General features: G+C 43.1%; 2 protein-coding genes across 7 annotated transcripts in view; one reads left to right on the top strand and one right to left on the bottom strand.

The window, feature by feature from the left end:
- SYCP2L (synaptonemal complex protein 2 like) overlaps positions 1-6,941 on the bottom strand; it is a 29,891-nt gene extending 22,950 nt beyond the window's left edge. For all 6 annotated transcript variants that reach the window (XM_050891857.1, XM_050891854.1, XM_050891858.1 and 3 more), the window contains exons 1-11: positions 6,886-6,941; positions 6,524-6,589; positions 5,909-6,046; positions 5,701-5,820; positions 4,397-4,501; positions 3,071-3,095; positions 1,963-2,048; positions 1,742-1,830; positions 1,606-1,640; positions 720-862; positions 220-272 (exon numbers count right to left, since the gene is read on the bottom strand). In XM_050891857.1, coding sequence (XP_050747814.1) covers positions 220-272; positions 720-862; positions 1,606-1,640; positions 1,742-1,830; positions 1,963-2,048; positions 3,071-3,095; positions 4,397-4,501; positions 5,701-5,820; positions 5,909-6,046; positions 6,524-6,589; positions 6,886-6,894 — 869 coding nt within the window. In that variant the 5' untranslated portion in view covers positions 6,895-6,941. The remainder of the gene's footprint in view (positions 1-219; positions 273-719; positions 863-1,605; positions 1,641-1,741; positions 1,831-1,962; positions 2,049-3,070; positions 3,096-4,396; positions 4,502-5,700; positions 5,821-5,908; positions 6,047-6,523; positions 6,590-6,885) is intronic.
- A 1,344-nt stretch (positions 6,942-8,285) lies between these two features.
- GCM2 (glial cells missing transcription factor 2) lies at positions 8,286-15,708 on the top strand. The gene is made up of 5 exons (XM_050892129.1): positions 8,286-8,327; positions 9,667-9,919; positions 10,325-10,437; positions 11,948-12,073; positions 12,302-15,708. Exons 1-5 carry the CDS (start codon positions 8,286-8,288, stop codon positions 13,181-13,183), a joined length of 1,416 nt encoding a protein of 471 aa, XP_050748086.1. The 3' UTR covers positions 13,184-15,708.
- The last annotated feature ends 9,931 nt before the right edge of the window (positions 15,709-25,639 follow it).

Here is a 25,639-nt window from a genome sequence, read left to right as displayed (position 1 = left end):
TAGAGAATACAGTATTTTAGTAGTGATGCATTGTCTTCATTGATTTTACTTTCAAAAGAACCACCATTAAAATGAATGAAAACTCTTTCTTAAGAAGAACTTAATTATTCACATGTGATGTAAATCCTTTTTAATATAACCCAAGTCAGTTTACAATCCTAGTTTTTCCCCCTCTGCAGTAATGACAGCACCAGTCTATTCTGTTGGTTCACAGCTCACCTTCTTTCATCCCCAAGCCTTTCATTTAGCTGGTTAAGAAATTTTCTGCAGTCCTTCAAGACAAATGACATCTTATTAAAAATCAGGCTACATTTCCTTTGCAAAGAGTTATTCTATTGGGCTGTGTAACCTCTACTCCAGTTATAAGCTTTTAACTAGTCAGTGTGATGCCAAAGGTCACCAGGGAAGAAACACTCGAGTTGCTACAAATAGTTGGACCCAACTTATGACCAGCAAGCCTCCAAACATAAACCACAAAAATTAACTTATTTATGCTCTAGAAGTAAAATAACTTAGAAATAAGAGCTATTTTAATATGCCATTTTATATTTGCCAGATTAAAAAAAAACACCACCATCCACAAATCACTAAATAACTTTGTGTATTTATAAAATCAGTTTTGTAGGAACATCTTACAAGGACATCCTGACTGAACTCAACCAAAACTAGCCCCTATACAGACTTGTCAAGTATGTTGTTTTCAAAATAAGGACCCTCACCGTCTCAAATTCTCTATCCTTGATCGCTTTGAAAGCTTCAGCAAGATAGTTATCTTCAAACCAGTGGTGAACAAGGTCATCCCTCCATTTTTTTGCCATTAACCTACAAAGTGCTTCTGAAAGGGCAACCTGAAGGTCATAATCTATGTGGTAAACATAAGCACAGGATGAGTATCACCCCCCAGCATAACAGAGGGTTATAGCATCGCTACTCTTGCACTTATATACTATACAGTCATACTCATCAGCTAGCTTCAGTCTCACCTAGGAAAACAGCGGAGGGTAACAGCCAAGCACTAGCTCTAGGCATCCTCAGCTCCCCCTGGCTCAGCGAGGCTGAGGTGCGCAGCAGTGCTAACCATGACACACGCGTGTGTCGGGAGATGTTCTTGGGGATCAGGGAGGGGACGAGAGCGAAGCCCCATCACTAACTCACTAGGATTAAGTTACATTTCATGTACCATAGTAGCACCCTAGAAAGTGTTATTGCTAGGATAAAACAAAAAAATTTCACTCAAGAGGCTATAAACCTTATTAACTGAAGTTTGTCCACATTGTGGCAAAGTAGTTAAAATTTATTTTTTAAAGACTAATAGCCAGCGTACTTTGTAAACACATACATAAAGCTGATCTAATTACCTTGCTACATACATCAGTTTAGCTTTTCATATTAGTTAATATGAATACTAATACTAACCAGAAAGAACTAATACATTGTTGCATCTAACAATTTTTGATTAATATTTTCTTAAAGTACCATTTGATTTTCCTCCCCCAAAATCAACTCTTGGCAAAGAAATAATTTAATTAATCTATAATAAATAAGCAGATGAAGTAAAGCCAGAGAACCCCAGCTTCATAAGAATAACCACTGAATACTTCTTACCACCAACCTCCAGTATAGTTTTTGCAAGGTCTTTCCTGAAACAACATAATGCAATGAGTTAAAGTGGAAATAACTTTAGCTCTTGTTGCAGGGAAGATGGTGTTTAGCTACAGGAGCTGGAGGGAAAACTACTTACGTGAGCGAGCACATCTCCTCAGACAGAGGGAATTTCTTTCTCTCCTCCCGTGGGACACTGTCGAGTATGGAGTTGAGGGTCCTCAAAGCCTTTCCCCCCACAGAAGAAGGGGCAGAAAGCAAAGGGAAATAATTCAGTAATGTTTTTCACATTTTGTATCTAATTACACACACTTGTGTGCACATGTATCTGTAATTTTCTTCTCCTAGTAGGAGTCTTACCTCCTGCCGCACAGTGCAGCAAATATTTGCTTCTGTCACCAGATGCCCTAGTTCAGGTAAAAATAAATTCACCACCTCTTTCTTCCCTAGAAAAATTGTTTGAAATGTTACAGCTAGCAATGAGCTGGTCTCCATATAAAAGGTAGTTGAAGCAACTACAGTTTGTTGTGTTGAAGGAGTAAAAATATCCCAGCTGTGGATTCATTTTAAAACAAAGCTTCCAACCATCTAATCCTAGACAGAAAATGGAACTGGTAACTTCTCTGTAAAAAAAGCTTCAGATACTTTAACTGCTGACCTGGGTAACTATTTAAATAGGTACAGAAAGGAGAAGCTGCTTACTAACCACAAGAGATAAATCCATAATATACAGCTTCTGTCAAAGTCAACAGAGCAAACCACTAGAGTATTAACCAGGAGACGCTCATGCTTGCTCTGCTCCCACTAGAATAAGCTACAAGGATGAATAAGCTCAAGTTACCCGGCCCACAGTGTAATGCTTCGTTTTTACATGACTTGTGAGCCTGGAAGTCTGAGCACAGAGATACTTGCTCTTTCTGAAAGCACCTGCTCCCCTGCCCTAATGGAAAGCCAGCTGCAGCCACAGACAAAATCTTGCCACTGAAATGAATGAGAGAGACACAGACATCCCTCTGCCTAGTTAGGATGGCTGAAGGAGTTACCATGTTACTCTGCGGAGGTGGTTGCCTTCAGCAAGGGAATAACATCTGAAGCCAGTATGAATAGATGTGCAAGAGCAGACAGTCTAGCCTGAACTCCTTTCAGAAGCACCACTTACTCTGACCAAGTGAAATACTTGATGCCGACCATTTAAACAAGATACTGCAGCTAGATTATTTTTTTTTCTTCAGCATATTCAAAAGAAGCAAGCAAAGAGAAATAGCAAAAGCTTTTGTGCTCTGATGTAAGTGTTAATGAAAATTAACTGGAGAGAAATCAACAGGAGTATTTAAAGAAAACAATGCAGAGGAGGAGGTAGGGAGTGGAGGGGAGAAGAGAGAGGGTATAGAGTTCAAGCAGAATTAAGAAATGTACTCCCAAGACTGAGATTCAGGATATTGAGGAATGGAAGAAAAAAAATACTGACCTTTTTTACTGCACCTGCAAATCACCTGATGGAAAAAGTAAAGGAAGCCTTCGTTAACACACCACAACCCAAGAACAGCAGTACTCAAAGTGCTGAGGTGTTTATGCCCCCACCATCACAACTTTCAGGGGCTAAATAACATAAAACATTAGTGTACCCACATCAGGAAAAGCAGTGCCACCTGATACAGGTATGTCACTTATGGTCACCCCAATCATACAGGCTGGCATTATGCAGGGAGGGTAAAGGGAGCGAAGCACCCACTTCCCCCAGGGATTTCAGCAGCACTCGAGAGTGCAGTGCCCTCAGGTTCCCTGGAAAACCCACATCGTGGTATCGCTTTGTTACTTTTATTATACTTATAGGCCTATGTAAAAACACATTTTATGTTTACGCACTACAGTACTATATATCATAAGAGATGATATCTGAAGAGTGTTAAAGTTCCTTGAGGAAAATTTAAAAAAAAAAACAAAACACAACACAAATGAAACAACACTTCACCCTCCACAGTGAAAGCATATGGAAGAAATGGACCAGGAAGACAAAGAAAAATTTTGACAAACAAATGATTTATAGAGTATTTCATGTAATTTCAATGTGGTTAGTAGAGAAAGAAGAAAATTTGATTTTGCTCAAATATCTTTTATCAAGTCTCCTAAAAAGAGTCATAAGTATTCAAATAAATTCTGATGCACAAAGTGACACAGTTCCAGTAAGCTACAGACAACAAGATTAGGGGAACAGCTTGGGGAAAGAAACTAAAAGCATTCTTCCTACTGCACATTTATATCACTAGGCCTCTAATACCTTTAAAGTTATGAATATTTAAAATAGAAACCTAAATGAGAATTGTAAGCAGCTCAGATTATTCTTTAAAAATAAATCAGCTGTTTCAAACACCATAGGAAGAAATCGCCAGGACCACCTTGGCAAACACTTTTGCACATAAGGTGCAGCTCAGTGGCTGCACTTGAAAACTTGGGTTTTTAAACAAGGGCTTCAGCACAAAAGCTTTTGTTTACAAAATGCATCAGAACTTCTTCCACATTTTCCTGCAAAAACAAACACTTGGCTTCATGTTAGAAAATGAGAAAATGCTGCAGCCCTGGGCAGCCCCTCCCAGCTGTGTCAAACCTCAGTCTAATGCCAGCCCAGAGCGCACTCCTGGGCACTGCCTGTCCGCACCACCTGAGCTGAGTTCCAGGCTCAGTCCTAGGGCACAAGGTCTGCATAACTATTTATTTTAACAGAAAACTGTTTGTGAATGATGGCTTTCTTATCCAATAAAGGCAACCCTTCTGCCCCCTTAATGCACATACATACCAATGCAGAGTCAAAGAAGTCTTCAAGAAGTAACATCAAAAACTTATTTGTGTTTGGGTCGATGAGGATCATAAATGCTCTTGCTCTTTCAAACCAAGATACCAGGTAAAAGATAAAAGAATCAGTTAAAACCTGGGAAAAGGAATTAATAATCCTCAAACTAGATATATCTGCAGGAAACCTTAGGCACATAGACAGGTTTTTTTTAGTCCTTGAACTTCAGTCACATACTGTGTCAAAAGCTACACAGCATTAAGGAGCTCGAGTTTTGCTAGGAGGACATGAAAAGTGCCACCCTCACACCCGCTCAGCAGGACTTACCCCCCCTTCCCTCCCCAGCCCTTCTTTTTGTCCTCCTTTCTCATCTCAAGGCACCCACTCATGGTGCTCAGGACCTCCTTGACACAATGCACACTGCTAGTGGCATCGTAATTCCTATGGGAATTTCTAGAGGACACCAATTCACACTGAAATAATGTTTTAAAAATTCGTCAAGCTTTTTCAAAGTCATTATTTTAATACTTTATGTTTTTAAACATATTGCATAGCATCACACACCTATGGCTAACTAGAAATCTATGCTTCTCTGGAGGTACTGAGCTCAAATTGGTGAAACTTTATTAATAATCTCTCCATACAGGAATTTTGAGCAACTGTATACCTGAAAAGCATAATTACAAGGCAGGATTACAACATTTTGGGCTGAGGACTCCTTAGTACAACTCTGCTAACAGAGAGCAAGTGTTAACAGTTCCCTCCTAGCTATGCTAGATTCAGGTATTAGTCATCTTCGGCACAAGTGCATTTCTGCTACTACAAGTATTACCAGCTGAAATCAGTATTGTCCCAGAAGATAAAATGCAATTGAAGATTTACTATGTATCTAAAAAGGGATCTTCATAAGGAGTATGTCAGTTTTTAAAATTATAAAAGCACAAACTGCTCATCAATTCTATTACTAAAATTGTTTTGCTGGAGCACTTAAAATGCATTTAGAAATTCTGTATTATTTCACAAATGGGACTCATCAAAACTCATCCTCTCCTTCCATTGTCAGCTTAAAAAAAGCCCCACAAACCCATTAAGTCAGGCAATAAGTGAAGCCATGATGTTAGCTGCTGTACTGAAAGTAATGCAACGAAAGTAAGCATTTTTTCCCACTCAGGTCGTGCAATATATTAAAAAAATATTTTGTTTCTGCAGGACCAACAAGCCATCCTCTAGTTCTCACTTCCTTGGAGTTCTTTTCCTGATGCAAGCAACCTTAAATCACATTAGTAACTTGTATACAGTATTATACTCATCTTTTCTATCAGTCCTTGCTCAATAAACAAACTCGTCCCTTCTTCAAGATCACTTTTAAAGTAGAGCTGAATACATTTCAGCAGCAGCGAAACATTCTGGAATTCATTCTTGTCCAGCTCCTACAGAAACACAGAGCGCTGTGCTTCATTAGTCTGATACCCATAGAGCTGGGCTTTAAGACAGTTAAGATTTATTTATGGTACTCGCCTTTCTCAGTGCTTTGTCTAGCTGGTTGAAGAGAGATTTGCTGTATTTCTGGGGAGGCTCTATCTCTCTCTCTTGAAGCAGTTCGCTTATTTTCTGAAATCCCTTCCCCTTAAAAGCATCATTGAGCAGCGACTCAAGCTGCGGAGGGAGGGGAAACAAGCGAATAAAATAAGCGGGCATTTAAATCGTTGCAGCACTGATTATGAGAAAGTACTTGTAATGCTATTTTAAAAGCTGTAGGCTTCTTGTTTATTTGTTTTTACTTTGTTTGTTTCTCTACTTTCATTTTGCTGTTACATCTGAAAGTGAAACATGACTCTTAATCTCTAAAAGAGACAGAACCTTTGAAACTGAGTAATCTTAACGGATACCGAGTAAGGAAATAGGCAACTTCTTTAGTACACTCAGTTTGTAATTGTTACCGTGACCCGCAACTATTACAATCATTTCTTCCCACTTACTAAGGAAAAGATTAAGGGGGTCTGCTGCGCTTCTCAAATTACATTAAATTACTAAAAATTCTAGGTCATGCCATATCCGTTTAAGAAGTCACCTTTAAATACATATATAACTATTTGTAAGATAAAGCTAAGGATGCATTTAAAAGATATTTACATAGTCTTCTGCTCTGGCTGCCATGTTGCCATTCACCTCTTTATTCCATTCTTCACTTTTTCTTTCCTTTAAAAAGAAAAGGGAGAGAAAAATACAGAAAAAGCCACTTTTTTCTGCCCAAAAGCTGAAGACCGTTTACTTACCCTCCCTCTCCCAAAAGGCTGTTTTTCCCTCCTTATTTCCTAAGGAAAGTTTCAAAAATCACCCCGCGCTTCCAAACCAGAGGCTTACGGAAGCCGCGACCAGGAGAAGCCGTAGCGGAGCCCCGCGGCTGTCCCCCGGGGAGGGGCAGGAATCACGCCGTATGTGTGCCCCCCACTCCCCCCCGCTCCCGGTTCCCCGCCGCCGGGAGCGGCGCTTACCTGGGCCATGGCGCGGGAGCGGCGGGGGGGGGGCTCTGGCTCCGCAGCGGCACAGGAGCAAGGTGGGGGGGGGGGGGAGAAGGTGCTGTAGCTCCTTCACTCCCTCCCCAGAACCCTCGCACGACCGTGGTCCAGCTGCTGGATACACCCGCGTTTGGGGCGGAGGGGAGATGCTCGCCAGCGTTTCCCACAGCTCCGAGCGTTCTCCTTTCCTCAGCAAACCTAACTCTACCCCTGGCTCTAGTGGGGAGGGGGGGGGCGGGTGGTGGAAGAAAAGAGGGGGGAGGGGAAGCCGGGTTTCGCACCCGCACTAAAAAGCCGCACCTGTGCGGCGGGCGGCGGCTCGGAAGGGCCCCCCCGCACCCAGGTGATAGCGTTTGACACCCCGTCCGAGCAGACGGGTACAAAAGAGGAGCCCACCACCCCAGTGGGGGCTGCTGTGTGTCGGGGTGGGGGGGTCGGGTCGGGTCGGGTCTCAGCTGGCGTTTATGTGCTATAGGCTAGTTTTTATTTTGTACATCTAAGGGTAAAGCTCAGTAAGATTTTTAGAGGGGATAGAAGTGAATGAGAAAACCCTTCAGAACCGGTGGGATTGTTTAAAGGATTATAGCAGCACTAGGCGTTCAACGATTTTGTCTCTATATTATTATGCGTACTTTATTTTTTTTTCTTTCTGTTTCTGAGACCTAAAAGCAAACTTTTTTCCCCCCCAAAAGCCCTTTCGGCTATTTTTTCCTAAAAGGAGGAGGTAAAAAATGTTACCTGTAACTTTCCAATAAGTTAAAATATGCTGATCAATAAAACGGCACCGACTCTGGTTTTGTGTTTTAAACCTCGTGCCACAGAGTGAAGGGAGAACACGCTTAATAACCCTTAATTCGTTTACATCTAAATCTAAAGAGCAGGTGTACGTGAGCACATACGGAAGAGCAGCTTATTTGTACAGTGCCTTTGACTCCCTCCAGGGGCTTTTCAAGCTGCAGGCAGCTCCGAGCCGCGCTCCAAATCAAGCATTGGGGGCATCCCGGCCGGGCAGAGACGCGCCTGGAGCCGGGCACCCCTCCGGTCCTGCACCCGCGGGGACCCGCGGCAGAGCCCTGCTACTGCCGCACTAGGCTTCCAGACCCCGCTCAGATTTGCAGAGGTCACGGCCCCCGCTGCTGGAGGGGGGTGGATTCGAGCAAGACCCCCTTGGCTGCACTCCCCCCCCCCCCCCATCTCCAGGTAACCACAGAAGAGCCCTCTTGGGGGGGGGGGGGGAGCAGCCCCAGATGCGGGGGGGGGGGGGCGGTGCTGCTGCCCCGCCTGCGGGGCCGGCTGGGAGCCTCCCCCCACCCCCCCCCGGGGACGCCCCGACCGCATAAAAAAGCGGGAGTTGCCGCCTGCCACTGCCCCCCGGCATGAAGCTCACCTGGGACATCAACGACCCCAAGCTGCCGCAGGTACCGAGCGGGGCGGGGGGCGGCTGCCAGGGGGGCGCGGTAGAAAAATCCCCGGCCGGCTATAACGCGGGGCCAGGCGGCTGGGGTGCTAGGGGAAAAATCTTTCCTCTGAGCAAAGCTTCCTTTTATGGCTGGTTTCCTTTGCCTGCACCTTGCCAAACATAATTGCATGGGTCATGGCGGGTTGCAGTAGTCCTTACAAAAGTTGTAATAGCAATATGGAGTTGATACACAACTTTGGGCTAGCTGTGTATGAACTCTTAAAACAATTTTTAGCTCTACTGTTCGGCCAGTTTCCTTCTCCCTTGTTCCCCATTTAAAGAAATGCTGAAAAGAAGCTTGGATTGACTATTTTCTGCTAATACAATTCAAGCTATCTAAATATTTCATTGGTTTGTTGATGCATCTGTTGATGTGACATTTTATTGTCAATGGGCATTCCACTTTTTTCCAGTTGTGAGCTCTGAATGCATTTTTAATTCACATCTTTTTTCACCTTAGAGTTTATTTAATTTTATAGAGCCCATGCACTTACAGAATGGCTTAATGCTGTAAATGCTGGTAGTTTATCTGCATTCACTGAGATTGCTCACATGTGGTATATATGTATGTTAAATGAGCCTTGCAGGAACTCTTTACTTGCACTGTAAATATTTGGAGTTTAAAATCTTAGTTGTTCTTTCATTGTTCTAGTAATTATATTTTGATAAGGAACTCCAGAAAGCCAGTGAAATCCCAAATTGAAATGTTCTTTGTTTGAACCACTATGCATATATTGGAAGTATATTTGCAATGGCAAATTTTTTTATTTCTATTTTTTGGCAGAAGCCTTGTTCAACTCGTATTAGGTGCACTTTAAGAAACCATTCCTTGGCTAAAACTTCTAGTTTCCAGCCTGCAGGTGCACAGTCCCACAAAGAGGAGAACTTAATAGCATGCATGAGCAGGGTGGCTTCTGTCCTGTCTGGGCGACTGGTAGACCGGTCAGTAAGTTCTGGTAACAAGGCTGATCTCTTACAGCTGGGTAACCTCACTGCAAAGAGGCATCTGTGACAACAGACCATGTTGTTATGGATCATGATGCAAAAGAGGAAAGGATCCTGACTTTCTTTTGAGACATGGAAGCTCAGACTGCCTTTCCCCTTTTATAGAGCATTTCTGAACAAGCCATTCTTTCAATATTTCTTTTTCTGTTGCTTGGGTGGTCATAGAAAAAGCCCTTTTTCCCCATTATGTATTTCGTAACAGGGCAAAAACATCAGGCTGCAATATCCTGCTAATATTCTCTTGTTCTCCTCCTTGCTGCCTTGCCCTTCCACCCCCACTTGCCCTGCTGCAGGAGCCCAAGCACTTCGACGCCTTCCAGGAATGGCCCGACGGCTACGTGCGGTTCATCTACTCCAGCGAGGAGAAGAACGCGCAGAGACACCTCAGCGGCTGGGCCATGCGCAACACCAACAACCACAACTGCCAGATCCTCAAGAAGTCCTGCCTGGGGGTGGTGGTGTGTGCCAGGAGCTGCGCTCTGCCCGGCGGAGCCAGGCTGCAGCTTCGCCCTGCCATATGCGACAAGGCTCGGCAGAAGCAACAAAGTGAGGGGCGCCGGGGAGAGTTGGGATGCCCAAGGGACCCCCTTTTCTTTCAGCTGGGCTTGATTTCTAAACTGGGATCGCCCTTACTTGCGTGTGGACTAAGGCATAGTTGCAAAGACTGTGATGAATACATTTATTTCCAAATTTCATCAATGTCTGTCTGTAAATACTTAAGGGGAAATGGATCTAAAATACTTTAACTCATTAGCATTTATATCAACCATGCAGCTCTAGCTCATACCATTCAGTTACACTTGGTAGTCTACGTTGTATTTCCTTAAACATCATATTTTAATCTGAATTTCAGTGAAGGCTGATCATATTGCTCTTGAGCTCTGTTTACTCTCAGACAACATCCTTGCCTTTAACCAGTGTCTTCAGTAGTTTCTCTATCTCTATTTGCAGAGAAAGCCTGCCCAAACTGTAACTCAGCCCTTGAGCTGATTCCTTGCCGAGGACATAGTGGCTATCCAGTCACTAACTTCTGGAGGCTTGATGGCAAAGCAATATTTTTCCAGGTAAAAAGCATGCATACATATGTCCACACACATATATAAATTATATCTATATATAAATTATAGAGAGAGAGAGAGAGAGATTTCTCCCTCCCCCTCTTTTTTCTTTTTTTTTGTGTAACACTGAGCCTGGTGAGCATGGTGGAGTTCTGGTCCATGACTGAATTCCTCTGTCTTGCCATACAAACATGGCAGGAACAAATAAAACAACATTTGGCTGTCTTTTTAAAAGCAGTACTTGAGAGTTAACTATATTCACTTTTAACTATAACATCACTATTGATGTCTAAAATTCTCCTGTTTACAGTACACAAATATGAACAAAAAGGTTGTCCTGCACCCTGGCATGTCTGACAACTGAATCTCGCCAAGGACCTAATATTTATTTCCTATTAAAATAAATAAATGGGAAAAGAAAAGCCTTACTTAAATTGCACAAGTTGAAATGTGAAAATTCTACTTCATGTGAAAATAACCTTTGAATTTTAAGATTATTTTAAAACTTGCCAGAAAAAAAGGAAATTTCAAAAGCTAAAATTTGAAATTTCATGTTGATTTGTTCTTTTTTAGCAACATTAGGACAAAAATTTCACTAAAAGTTTCTATTCTATGAGATTACATTCTCTGCTGGATGATTTTTTTTTTTTTTTTCCCCCTGACCCACACTGCAGTGAATTCTGTTCTCCAATCAGTAAATAGAAGCAAACTGGCCATGTTCCCAAATTCTCACCTGTATTATTATTCAAATAGTCTGTAACAGACATGAGAAAACTGAAGATTTTTACCATCAAACTAGTTGATAAATCCTCACTTAGAAGTTAATTTCTATATAGGAAAGGACAGCATTTTAAAAGAAATTTTAAGTTTTCTACTTTGTATTAGGGACTATACGTAGGTCCACTCAGGGGAATGTAATGGGTAAGGACATGTAGACTGTATTGTTTCATCATATATCAATATAGCTTTGGATACGTAGATCTGCATATCCACAGATGTTTCAATAGCAGAGCATCTTTGGATGGCTTTCCAGGATATACTTTTCAGTCCTATTCAAGAAGGTGTTTATTGGTTTTAGAGTAGAGAATATTTGTCATCTGGTGGCATGAAACCTCTTTAAAGCCTATTTATACTGTTTTAGCAGTGAGTGTTATAAAGCAGAACTGAGATCCTGGACTGCAGAAAACCAACCAAACTAAATTTATAATCTTTTTTCCCCTTGGTTCTAGTTAGCTGGTCCTGAATGTCACAAACATAGGTAACACCTTTGCTCCTTCATCAGCTCTGCAGTCCTCACCGACTTCTCCCTCACTTTTTCCTTCTATCTACCTGCAAATCATCTTTTATTTTATGTATTTATTTTTATGTTTAATCCCTCCTTGTATAGTTTCTCCTTCCCGTTCTCTTGTGCCAAACCAGAGACCATGCTGTGGCTACCTCTCTTTCTACTTATTGCATTTTCTCTTTGCTTACCCCTTTCCAGTTCACATCCAATTCTTTGTTAATCCTAATTTAGGCTAAAGGAGTCCATGACCACCCCAGGCCAGAGAGTAAATTGGAGGCAGAGGCAAGACGAAGTGCAATTAAGAAGCAAATGTCCTCTTTTCACCATTCCCAGAAAAAGAGACCTCTAAACTCAGAGGTAAGTCAGTCATTAGTCAATTAAAAAGGTGTCGTAAGTGAAGATTTTTAGTCAATTAAAAAGGTGTCATAAGCACACACTGGGGATCCCAGGGCAAAACAAAGCTTTACACCATGCTACATCTGTTCATTTGGGGCTGAAATGAGCAATAGTGCAAGTGTTGAGACATATACGTGTGGGTGGGCAGTATCGATTCCTGAATCTCAAAGATCTACTTGTCCTTGTCAGGCAGGAAGGTACCACGACAGCGGTGGTTACGCCAATAACCTACAGAATCTGCCCTGCATGGATGGCCCAGAAAGGGTCGGTATCATCACAGACACCAATTTTTCGATTCCAGCCCAGTCTTACCCTTCGCTGCAAAACGCTGACCTCTACAAAGCATCTTACGACTCAGCCAGCTTCCAAGAGGACCAGCTATCACCATACCCAAAGTGCCCGAATCCAAGGATCTATGTGCCCAGGCCTTGCAGCTACGAGTTTGGAGTTCCTACCTTTATAAGCTCCAGCCCTTACCCAACGTTTTACAAAGATCTGACAAGTCCTGCCATCGACACAGACCCCCTCAGTTTGAGTGGATCTCACCACAACGCTGTGACCGCCCACGATAAGAGCTTCGATAACCCTGGCAGACATTACGGACTGAAACCAGCTTGGGGGAAAACCGGCAGCGGAGACCGGAGCGACTATGGACAGATGCAAACAAGCGCTAACCACCCTTACTACAGCGGGGACTACCCCTGCAGGTACGGTCCCAGCCCCTCTCCCATAGCCCCGCCATTGCAAACGGTCATCACAACCACCACCAAGGTGTCCTACCAGGCCTACAAGCCATCCGCGCTGAAATACAGCGACAACCTCTGCGACATGAAAAATCTTCAAAGCTATACCCACGTGGCAGAAAACGTCTCAGGCGCTATCTATTCAGGGATGAAGATTCAGGAAGACTTTGGGATGATAAAGTCAGCATTGCTCTACCAGCATGACCCAGTCCCCACAAAGTCCAAACCAGCTGAGAGTGTGGAGACCTATCGGTATGGGCCATCACAGGGGAACAGCTATGCCGAGCACGAAGGCCAGACCTTAAGGTTTGAGAGTGCTGAATATTGACTAAATGTTGCCTAACTGGCAAATATATGCAAATGGGAAAATACATTCTCGTGCTGACCATGTGCATGCTAAGCCCAGTGGTTTGGGATTTGAGGAGAGGTAATGAAGCAGTGCATCGCAACAGCTTATCCCCCAAAAGTGCCTTTCCAGAGCTGTGCTAAGTGAAGCATATTTTGCATACAATTTCAAACCAGCCCCACCTAATCTCTAAAACGGCACGAGGAGCTGAGCCCCCAACACACCTGGGAGAAGGCAACGTGGAGGCACAGCACCTCTGGAAGTCAACAGCCTCCTCTGACAGCGGGTGCGATCTGCTTGTAGCCACAACTCCTGCCAGATGCCTCAAGCTTTGAGGGAAAACATTCCATCTGTAAGAAACAAAATGCTTACCAGGTAATGGAAAAAAAAAGATGAAGGAAGCTGGCTACAGATTATAGTCAACTGAAAAAAATGACAGAAAATGAAAGAAATGAAAGCAAGACAATTTGCAGAATAATTCACCTGAATGGTCCATTCACCTGCTGTGATCCATTTGATGAACAGAAAGACCAGTTAGGTTTCTCTAAAATGAGAAATGAAAAACCTACACACTGACTTCATGTTGCTTTTCAATCCCCTGCATCAAGAGTACAGACTGTCCAGCTTTTCTATGCAAAAAGGAAAGCCCCACTGCCACTGAGAACTGACCCCCTGCAACATTCAACCTGGAGGCAAGAAGGCTCAGGTGACCCCCACCAAGTATACCCAGCATCACGTGGGTGTCAGGGTTACATATGTGTTCCTGAAAACCATTTGCAGTGAAACTGCTTTTTGTCTAAAGGGGTCTGGCAAGCTGGTCAGACCAATACTGTGCAGGTATTGCTGCAGAAATTTCGCCTTACCCACGAATACATCTCCATCCTGTCTAAAAATGCGACATCCTAGCTGCTTAGCAGTACAGGTCAGTGTTGAATGCACCTTCCCTGGTTGCCCTTCTGCACTGCGTCTCCACTAGATCCTTCTCCTTCCTCCAAGGGACTTCTCCTAGTCATTTTTCTCTCTGCTATCGTAACTCCCCATGACAGCACTGTTCTCCTGGAAATGGAGCGACCAACAAACCGAGAGGTCAGAGAGCAAAATTTCCAGACACCTTGAGCTAAACAAAGAAAACATAAGGACTTGCATCCCCAGATTCTTAGCTAATTGAACTAATGTTCCATTAAGCCAGGAAGAAGAAGAAACAGAGGAGTACTGCTAAGTTTAAAACTTAGGTATTCTGAAAGCTGCCTAGTACTGAGGAATGGAACCCGGACCCAAACCGTGTGTGCTGAGCAAGGGAGCTATGTAGACACCGGGGACTGGTCAGGGTGACAAAATTTCTTCTTCTTCTTAAGTTACTGAGTATCTTTAACTTCTTGGACACACAAATATTTTTTTAAAAATCTGTTTTATGTATATTTTTGCTATGTTTTGAGTAACAGCATGCTACTGTACCCTTTCAATAAACATGAAATCACAGTTAAAAACAAAGCACCATGTAAGCAGCTGGCTAGTTGGCTTCAACACACAGAACCTTGTAATGCGATCATCAAACTGGTAAACAAATCTTACTTGCAAAGCATGGTGTACAAATACTTGAGTTTTTAAAATAATTATTTCTGGTGTAGTACATTTTCTTCCTTTTTGTATTTTTATGAAAACAATGCATGCAGTCTGATATGTGAAATTGAGCCCCACAGGAATTTAGCTAATAGCATCCTGTTTCAGCATTTTAAAAATTCAAGCCATGTGAAGCTGGAATTTATAAAAAACCTAAATGAATTCATCTGCAGCAAGCTTACCTTGTCTTTTAGGGTATTTGCTGTACACCTCACTTGGCTTTTAGTCAAACTCATGGCAATTCTTCTACCAGGTGTTCTAAATTACTGACAAGAACAGATTCAGGTGAACAACATCAGTTTGATAATTAGCCCATATACGAAACTAAAAAAAAAAAAGGAGGGGAAAAAAAAGAACAACCCAAAAAAACCCCAAGTTACCACCCAGAAAGACTGATGCAAAGTTTTAGTTTAGGAATATATAACACTGTGCCCGTTTACAGAACTGAGATTTCTCATCTGTACTCCAAACCATGTTGAGGCATTTGGCATGTAGAATAAAAACTAAGATTTACAGCCTTCTAAGTTTAAAAGAAAAAGAAACATATTGGAGGGGAATAAGGCCAAACAAAATGACTAAAAAATCTGGAAAGATTCACAGCAGATGCAAAGTCAAAGAAAATTTTAATGCTGTAAATTGCTGCATTTTATATTGACTTTAGAGGAGTTAGACAACCACAACTCAAGCTTCAAGTGTATTAAAACATTCAGACAAGCTGTGGGGGTTTTGTGCTGTTAATATTACTGGTATAAAACTTCTCATTGTAGCTGTATGCTTAAATCATTATGCTATGCTCTTAAACATAGCCTTTTAAGCAGAACTCTGTACATGCAGCCAATTGTGTTACAATGCTACTTTTTGGGTGTGGACTTATTTCTAATAAATGTGACAGCTGTTTAAGCACAGTAAAAAGCTGTGGTAGCTATTACCTCACCGCATCATCTGTATCACTAGAACAAATAAAACCACTCTAAAGGTTATTGCAGTCTTTCTTCACTTTACTCCCTTCTGTGCACAAGTGTCTGGGACAAGATATCTGTACATTACCTTTTTCAGATAAAAGATCAGAGGGATAAAGTCTAGTGTTGTACAGAGTTTTCTCTCCAAAATACAGAAATGTAAAGGCAATGCGAGCTTCTGTAACAAAAAAGCTGAAATTGAAAGCCTCCTTGTTGGTTTCTATAGCTGCAGAATTGACTTTAAAAGCCTGTTTCTCAAGCAAAGGAGCATCCTGAAGACAGATGCGCTCCCTTCGGTCCCCGAGTAAGCATCTTCTCTTCCATTAATCATCCCCTTCAAGTGCGGTTTCTGGTCCCACCTTGAGCACACGAGAGGAGCCCCTCGCCAGCCCGCATCCTGTACTGTGGCAGACATCTTCATCTAACAAATTCCAGTTGTTATGGCGAAGTCACAGAGGGAGAGGGGAAAAAGGTGCTTTCAAACCTCGGCCACCTGTGGCTCCGGCTTGGTATGGACTACAAGGGCCCTACTGAGGTAAAGGACTGTCTGTCCCCATGCTGATGGCTGCCCTTTGTACCAAACAACAGCCTCTTAATGGCAAAGTTTAAAAGCCCAAGTGTTGAATGGATGCCTCCTAGAGACAAGAGGCCACGTGACAACGGTTTTCAACTGTGTACCCACTGAACGCAGCGTACGTCACACATCTGACGGGCGCAACGACACGTGGGCATCATTTCGTGGTCCCATCTCCTCCTGCTAGGAGGACAGAGCTGGCACACTGTCCCGCTCTATGGCCATGTGTGTCCACCCAGTCCTGCCAAAGACCTCCAGTGAGAGTCTGAGCAACTCAGCCCTTGCTCCTCTTCCAAAAGCACGTTACCTCTGGGCTTTTCAAATACACTAAATGCTACAAACAAGGTGTGCAGAAACTTGGCTGTTTTGGGCTTACTGAGCCTGAAGTTGATCTCCTCATCTTGGGGTACAGACTATCATCTTAAAAGACAGAGGCAAGCTTTCCTCTGAGCTCTAAGAGTGGAAACCAGAGCTACTCTATAGACACTGACGATGCAACAGAGCAGAATATGATTTCTGAGACTGGTTGGTTTTTTCTCCTGGGGGTTTTCTGGGATTTTTTCTGGATTTCTAGGGTTTTTCTTTGTGTCTTTTTGGGGGAAGCTATCTAATATGACCAAGCTACTCCCATTCACAAAAGTAGATCATATTTCCTGAGAGACACCATTTAGCAGGATGCACAATGCAGTTCTAGAGATGCATTTAGGAAAGTTCATGTCATTCCCACCCTTATCAGTAGCAGCCACATGCAGATAAAACACACAGAGTGAAAAGTTAGTCCAGGCGTGTTAAAATCCCTCTGCCTGAGAAGTAAAAAGAGACCAGTGTACAGTGCTGTCCCAAGTCTGGATAACTGCCTTCGGTGTTCCAGCTGCGTAAAGTAAATACCTGCCTGTCACTCACAAGCAAAGGGAGGGTGAACCAGTTACTGTTTATGCAGTGCTACAGTTGGGATTGTGCAAAACGGAGAGTGCATTTCAACACGACACCTCCGTGAGCGCGCAAGAGTCCATGTGCAACACGGAGATCAGTGGGATGATACAGGCGCGAATAAGTATCACACAGAAACATCGTTCGTTTGGCTCAAACTCATTCCAACAAATGGAAAACAAATGAAGTTTACACAACCCCTATCAGCTTCAACATGCATGCTGGCACTTGTGATGGCGTTTGGGAGAAGCCAGTTTCAGGCACTTAGGCTGGCATTTGAGCAAAGCAGCAACACCTTTAAGGACTGCAACCAAAGAAGGTTCTTTCAACGGGAAATTAGCAGTGGGTCCGCCCGTGTTGTTTTGTAAAACAGCAAGGAAGCAGGTGCATGAGGAGGTTCTTGGAGGTCCTTTCGCAAGGCTCACAAACATCGCTGCAGTTCCTGGGTCTCTTTGTTTCAGTCTGTTGCCTTTTCTTTGGTTTCCTGGTTCATAGCAAGAGCACAGCACAGCACCCCTCTCCTGTCTTTATGACAAAATGAAGTGTTAAGTGACTGGGTTGCAGTGCTTGTCCTGCAACTCCGCACCATATTGCAGTTTTGCTTAAACACTGGCAAGTTCTGTCTGCAGCCCTTCTGTCTTCATGCGTGTGAAACGTTGGGGAGTGTTACAGAAAGTACCAACAATTGACAGACACAAGGTCCCGGTAACAGAATTTAGATTTAAGTGTTGCACCTGTGCAAAACTAATACTGAAATTATCTAAACTTCAGACCCCTTGCTTGTGCCAGATCTCTTATAAGTGACTGCAATTAGACTAGAAATGCCCCAGAAGCACCCAAGAACACTGTTCTAGGGACTTCCCAGATAAAAGCATTAAAGCAGCTGTAGCTTCCTTCCCTTCCACAGTCTAATCTCCTTGGAGAAGGGGTTACAGTTGCACAAACCAGTCTTACAGGCCATGTTAACACTCAGGCACACTAGCCCAGCAAGATCCCCAGAAGCCTCACATTAGCCCCACGGCCCCGCGCGGGGGAAGGTAGCCAGAGGGATATCTGTGGAAATTGGGTGGCAGCACCAGAGGAGGAGGAGGGAGCCCATCACTGGGAAAGAAGGGCAGCTGTGGGACAAGGCTAAGCTGAAGAAGGGAGAGGAAAGGACAAGAGGGCAGGGAGGGGAAATCACAGGGCAACTGCTGCACCATTTCCACTGACGGCGGAGAGGTACTTCCACGCACGTAATGTATACGTGTAATAGTGTTCAAACACATCCTTACAGGTGAATGCATGGTTAAATGCTTTGCTGCGTATGATCAGCTCCTGTTGAATCTCTGCTTGAATTCTGCCTGTGGGGGTGATGGTACCTTCTCCCTTCTCACGTCCAAGTGTCACCTTTGAACTTCATTTTACCCGGGAGGTACCTCTGATGTTTCATTTTAATAAAGGAAATGGGCATATTCTGTTTCAGAAAATATAATGTTGTTTTCTTGTACTTTCATTTCAGCAAACTATGTGAGAGTGGTAGAATCTTTTGGATTCCAGAGAACCAATTCCCATAGCCCCACGTTCCACCCAGTTGACTTGAGGTAGAATCAATTAATCTGTCAACAGTGCTTAAACCATCACAAAGTTACCACACCAGTTAATGAGGACCAGGGCGGGGGGAAAAAAAGGTACCATTAAGACAGCTTCCCATTTTCGCTCAGCAAACCTGAGCTGCCAGCTTGGTGAAGCAGATATGAATCTGAATTTCTAAAACAATTTTTTGCCTTTCATTCCATGGTGCCACTAGCAGTTACCGTGTTGAAAAGACCTCCTTCTTTTCTTGCCCCTCGCTCTCAAAAACATGAAAAGATAGGAATTTCAAACTAATGTTGAGAATTAAAGCTTAAAACGAGACTTCACTGCCAAAATCACTCTCTGACTCAGACACTAAATATGCAAGTTTTATTAACCATGCCTTCTGTACACACTGGAGAAATACGGGTTACAAAGGACCAAGAAACTTTACAATTATTTTTATATTAGAAATATATATATATTAGAATACATATAGCATTCGAAGTTTCCCCTCTGCATCAATATTAGCTATGTGCATTCTAATAAATTGCTTACAATAAATAATAATTAAAAAACACTAGGGAAAAAAAAACCCTTCAGACTTCATCACAGCTATGAATACTACAGGTAGGAATTTCTGTACAAATCCGAAGTACGCGGTGGCTTAGCTGGTGGTTTTATTTGCTATGTAATTATCATTACCGTTAACAGTAAGGATAGCAAAGCCACTCTCAAGACGCTCTCGTGTATCACGGTGCCACCTTCAGGGAGCGCGTGACGTGGCTCTTGCCGTCAGGCTCCGATCCTGTTTCACACTGCCCGCCTTCTCAGAGAGTTTTGGCTTGTCACCGCTTCCCACGCTGGCCTTTACTCACCGCCTTCCACCTTCGCTGCTGCTCTGGTGTGAAAACCCTCGTGAACGCCATTTGCACACCCAGACGCGCCTGCGCCCTCTGGGGGTCCGCACACGCACCCCCCCGCACCCATGACATGCACCCCTGTGCACGCAAACACCTCTGCGCCCACGCACACCCCGGCGCCCACGCGTGCGCCCCCTCCGCCCGCACCCGCGCCTCGCAGGGCCCTCGCGCCCGCCTGCTGCGCCACGTGACCACGGCGAGAGGGGCGGGGCCAGCGGCAGGCCCTCCCGCCCCTGCGGCTCCCGCGCCGTCGCCCCGGCGACGAGGCAGAGCGGCCCGGCGGTGGGAGGAGGCGGCGGCGGCGGGCGGGCCGGGGGCTCGGCAGCGGGGGGCGGCCTCCCCGGCTGGCACCCGCCCGCAGCACCGCAGTGAGTGGGCGGCCGCGCTCGGTGGCGGTGGGGAGGGGGCTGGGCGCTCAGCGGGGGCGGTGGGCGTCCTGAGCGGGTGTCCGTGTACCCCGGGGCCGGGCCGTTTGGGGCGGGGGCGGCCCCAGGGTCCCACCAGGAAGAAGGAGCTGCCGGTTTAGGCTGGAACGGGAGCAGCCCGGGGTCCGTCATCCGTCCCTGGGCGGGACGGCTTCTCTCAGCCCCTAGGCTGATTTGAGATGGGCCGGGTGGCTAGTGGCCTTTCCTCGCGTGTGTGAGGAGCTAGCCCGCTCGGCAGTGCTGGGCTCAGGAGGGAAAGCTCTGTTCCGATCAGAGGTGCAGCGTGTGGAGATAGGGATCCTGCCTGCTTTGGCTCCAGTAAGGCAGGTCCAGGGCTTGACAGCCTGAGATGTTCAAAGTGAATGAGAGGAGGTGAATTTTGATTTATGAGAACCAGGGTGAAACTTCCAGGCCAGGCGGTCTTGAGTTTCACAGCCTGAGTAAGTGAGAGGAGAGTTGTGCTCCCCTTTCCGCTGTGAGCATATATTAAGGGAGGTAACTGCACACTCACTCTTGGGAGATAACTGAATGTCATCAGGTGAAACTAAAATTGGCATGGAAATGGGCATTTACTGAAACTTACAGTGGTGTGGGGACGTTGAAAGATGAGTAGTCTGTGTTCCATCTGGACACTGCCCAAGGCTGGAGACTTGAAAGTCCGACAGCAGGTCTCACTGAAACCATTACTGTCCTGAAACTTGCTGTACTGCTTATTGCATTGTGAGAAGAGGTTTCACAGGGGTGGGAAGAGGTAACCTTGCTGGCACGGAGCGGCAGCATCTGGGCAGGTCGCTGTTGAAACATCCTGAAAAAGTTGGTGTGGATCATTTTGGTTTGAAACCAAAGCTGGTTTGGAACAAAATGAGGGAGAATATTTCCAGCAAACTGGAGTTCCTGCTTTTTGATATGCCCCATCCTGAATGCCTGATACAAATAAGTGAAACAACCTATTAGACTTTTGAAGAGACTTTTTTAAAAAATTTGAGACAGTATATTTGAAAATACAAATATTTATTGTCAATGTTATTAATTTCTTGCTTGCAGCTGAGCAGTCCTGCTTTTAAATAACTGCTGGTGTTTGATTAGAGTAATGGATTTGTAGTTAATCTCAAGAACTGAATCCACCTGTCATGGGACCTGATTACTGTTAGCTTTAGTAATATACAGTCACTAAAAAGAAGGTTCTTGTAGCAACAATTTGTTTGTTGGTTTGTGGTTGTTTTGGTTTGTTTAACTTTTAAAATTTGTATCAGCATACATTCTGTACTGTACAATACTGCCAGTTTTGGTCATTGAGAGTAGTATCATGCTCTGTGAACGGTTTTGGTGATTTCAGCAGTTACTGTAAACACGTTGGTGAAATCGGGTTGTAAGTGTTTTGCTTATCTGTGTGGGAGGTCTTTATCAGGTCATACATCCTACTTTGTATTTTAATGTGAGAGTAGCCTGTTTAGCATGCAAATGTAAAACTTTTGGTAATAATACTTGTACAGCAGAAATTCAGATGATTTGCTGTTATTCATTACATTTTGATATGTAATTCAGACATCTAAAATAATTTAAAGTTGTTGCTAGTGCTTAAAACACCGGTAATATAGTAAAAGTGAAAATTTGCTTAAATCATTGAGAACTTGTTCAGATTCTCTAAATTTACACAAATTACTAGATTCTTTCAAGCTATTGTATTTTGTCCTCTATTTGTCCCCTGCTTTAATCCTTCCTTAATCCTGTGTGAAGAGATTATGGGCAGTATGTCATTAAGAGTATAAAACAAGCTGTTGTTTACAGTAGGATTTCTCTTTTCAGTTTGGTAGCTGACTATTATGACAATTTTACATTTTAGAGCTTCAAATCACTGAGGTAATAATATCATATAAGCTTTAAGATGCGAAAGGCCACTTCAGAGGCTTGCGTTAATCAGAAAAGCTAGATTGAGCCCTTGCTTTTCCCCAGGTTGGTACAAAAGAGAAAACTGAACTGCAAATTTGAAAAAAATAGAGACCACAGAGAAAAAAAGGCACACCTGAGCTGGTTACATGTGGTGCAAAGTACAAAGTGTGCAAAAGTCTGTTGCAGTGAAATGTGAATCTAGAGCATTTATATTCTAACTCATCATGCTCTGTAATTCCAGTAAGAGCGAAAGAAGCCCCTGACCCTGATGTCACACCAGGCTGATAAACGCAAGTACTTCACAGCCTCATTTATTCTAGTATCGGTGGACAGTGACGATTAGAGTCTTGCAGGATCCAGTGCTGTACTTCTTGGTCAGCAAACCTTTGTCACCCTCCAGCATTTCTTATGGACTACTGCATGCCATAGCATTGCCGTAAAATTGACTGTTTAGTTGTCCACAGAACTCTATCAATTTTTTTAGATACTTCTGTATGAAGGATGAATTCTCTAAAAAGTTGGAAGAGAACTTAGAGTCAAGTGTGATACCTGCAGTCCTTTTTTTCCACTGCATTTGGTTAGTTTTCAGTTGATGATGTCTCACTATAAGACTTCCCTTGTTTGCCTTTTTTGTTAACTGTAAGTGACCAAGATGACTCTTTCATGAGAGTCATTAGTGGAATGGCCTAGCGCGCGTCAGTGTGGTGGTGAATGTATGCAGTATGTATGATGGTACATAGATATTGTTGTCAGGGTACGTAGTTTTCACGCCTGGTTTTCTGCATTTCCAGAGAGCAATTTTGACACTTCTATTTGACTATTGAAGGAATGTGCTGACATTTCTGTGCTTTACTTGAGTAAGTGTTTTCATACCCTGAAAATTACAGTATACAGCAGAAAAGGAATAAGGCAATAAAATGTGTTACAGAACAGACAAAATGCACAATTGTGTCTGTGATGTGTTACATTACATAGGACTTCTGGAGAGAAGAAACGCTTTATGTGATGCTGTTTCAAGTGCACATGCTGAAATAATAGAATTGGACGAAATGAGTAATTGTAAAAGCATGTGATTAATTTATACTCCAAAAATTACTTGGAAAGCTGATAGGATTTAGGCACCAAAATTAGAGGACTTAAAGGTCAAAACTTGAGGTTTGTGTCTAGATCTGAGTCTGGTTTTTGCAAATACAGAGGTTTTCATCTTGGTATTTTGGTTCACTTCATTAGAGAGCAAAAGGATGGGCATGAAATGCAAGCAAGCTCTCCAAATTTTTAATGTATGTAACTCTAGGAGTGCAGGCTAGGGCCGTCTTTGGCAGATATTGCTGAATCCCCTCCGAAAACAATGTACAATGATATTTGTTGAAACAGAGAAATGCAGGCACCCAAATCCTGTTACATTTAACTTCGTGTTATGTGCCTATGTATACCTATACACAAAATGCATACACAGTTTATCATTGCTGATGCTTTAGATGCTGATGCTGTGTTTTAGAACGTGTATTAGAATACTTTCAGAAAATTTTTGGTTTGGTTTTTTAATGTGTATATATAAAACTAACAACTGATAACTTGCAAGATATGTATGTAGTATGTATCTTAACTTGGCATAAAGATTTCATCATCTGCTTGTTACTGGAGTCAACAAATAGTCTTGTTGAAGAAATGGTATTTTTCAAGGTAGTAAAGACTACAGTGCATGCAGGCACTTTGGGGAATAAGATATAAAGCTGAATTCTGAGAAAAACAGTAGACTTAAATATATGAAAGCCCAATTTAAAATCCAGTCATAATTTGAATTGTCTATAATTGTTACTTTTTGTTAAGTCTGTTTTTTAGCTTTATTATAGAATATGCTATTAACCAGTGATCTTACTTTACTGTAGCGATGGCTTTTGGGGGGGATGGATAAAAACTTCTTCGTATTTTTCACTGCCAAACTGGTGGTTGTCTGGTGCAAAGATTATAAATTGAGATGTCCACTAGGTCACTTGTTACTGGCATCTTGACAGCTGATGTAAGATTCCTCCCTGGTAACAGAAGCAACAGGCAGTAACAAGGTGCACGTTACGACTTCTCCAAGGAAGCAGCATTTCAAGTAATAACAGCTTAGAAACATCGGTGTATTGTCCAGGCAGACGTTCCCTTTACACAGCAGGCTAGTCTGCTTGAGAATGCTGCGTTCACCCTCGTAAGAGGCCAATTTTATTGTTGAATTTTTCCAGGCCTGTAAATCTCAGGCCTGAGGCTTGTTACCAGCTGAATTTGAGTTCCTTAATCTGTTTGGACAGCCTTACCAGCCTGTAGCTAATTCTGGCATAAGGATAAGGACTACAGAGTTGCATGCTGAATTCTGCATCTCCTATAGAGGTAGGCTGACAGTGGATGCCAGTTGATTTGATCTTTATTTTGCATTTTCAGACAGCAAAGGCAAAAGGTAGAGATAATGCTGGAATTCGGTTAGCAGTCAATGGTTTGTTTGTGTTTAAACATTTGGGTTATGGTGAGGAAATGGTACAGTGATTGGTTGTTAGTTTTTCATAGGCCTGTATAAATAAGTGGATGACTATTGTGAGTTTGCATAAGTGCCGTAACGTCAGTTTTTAGGATTGTGTCTAGTAGGCAGCCGGTGGTAAGGTTAGAATTAGGATTTGTGCATAGGACCTATGAGAACTGGCCTTCATCTGAAGTGTTGGTGACAGATAGTATTGTGTATAATGAAAGCTAGGGTTCAGATTCAAGTTTGGATCGGGATTCAAATTAAGGTTTACATATATTCAGAGATGAAGATTCAACATTGTTTAATGTGAATTCTTTTCCAAATGACAATTCAGATCTAGTCTTCCATACCAATGCACGTGAGCTCTATACGTCTCTCTGCAGGCCATGTAAAACTGAACAATAAACTTAACTCTTCAGCCATTACTGTGCCTAATCCTAACTGTGGCTATAGACTAAGAATTCTGTGAACTTCAGAGCAAGATATCCAAGTACATTTATAACAACTCGATTTACCTTGGCGAAGAATGCAGCGTTTATCTTGCTTCTTCACCTCCCTTCCTCACCAACTTTAAGCATAGCGAGACTGCTTGCACTGCCAATCCAAAACACAGCATTCAGACCCTAGGTTTACCATAGCACCCTGTGCAAAATTTGGGTTCTTCTGTCTCTTTTCCCAAACTTCAACCCGGCCTTTGTTACAGATTAGGAACCTGCTGCTGTCTGCAAATTAAGAATAAGGAGTTCCATCAGAGGACACCAGCCTTAAATACACTTCTCTGGTTCTAGGGAATTATGACAGTAATCTGGACTGTCCACTCCCTGCTTACTCTAACCCTAATCCTAGACTAGGCACCTTCTGTGGTTTGAAGGATTTAAAGGAACTAGTTATATTAAGTGTTCTATTTAAAGAACACATACAGATCTGGGGGTTGTTATTGTTAGATACAAATAGTAGAGTGTCTCTTTCCTAAAATACTGTAAAATTACCTATTTCCCTATTCTTTTTTTTTTTTTTTTTAAGGATCTATGTGAGAATGACCATGTTCTTCTGTCTCTTA

This window comes from Gymnogyps californianus, chromosome 2 (genome assembly GCF_018139145.2).
Source record: "Gymnogyps californianus isolate 813 chromosome 2, ASM1813914v2, whole genome shotgun sequence".
NCBI classification, from domain to species: domain Eukaryota; kingdom Metazoa; phylum Chordata; class Aves; order Accipitriformes; family Cathartidae; genus Gymnogyps; species Gymnogyps californianus.
The sequence above is the reverse complement of the archived record's forward strand: the minus strand, read 5'-3'. Positions and strand labels throughout refer to the sequence as shown.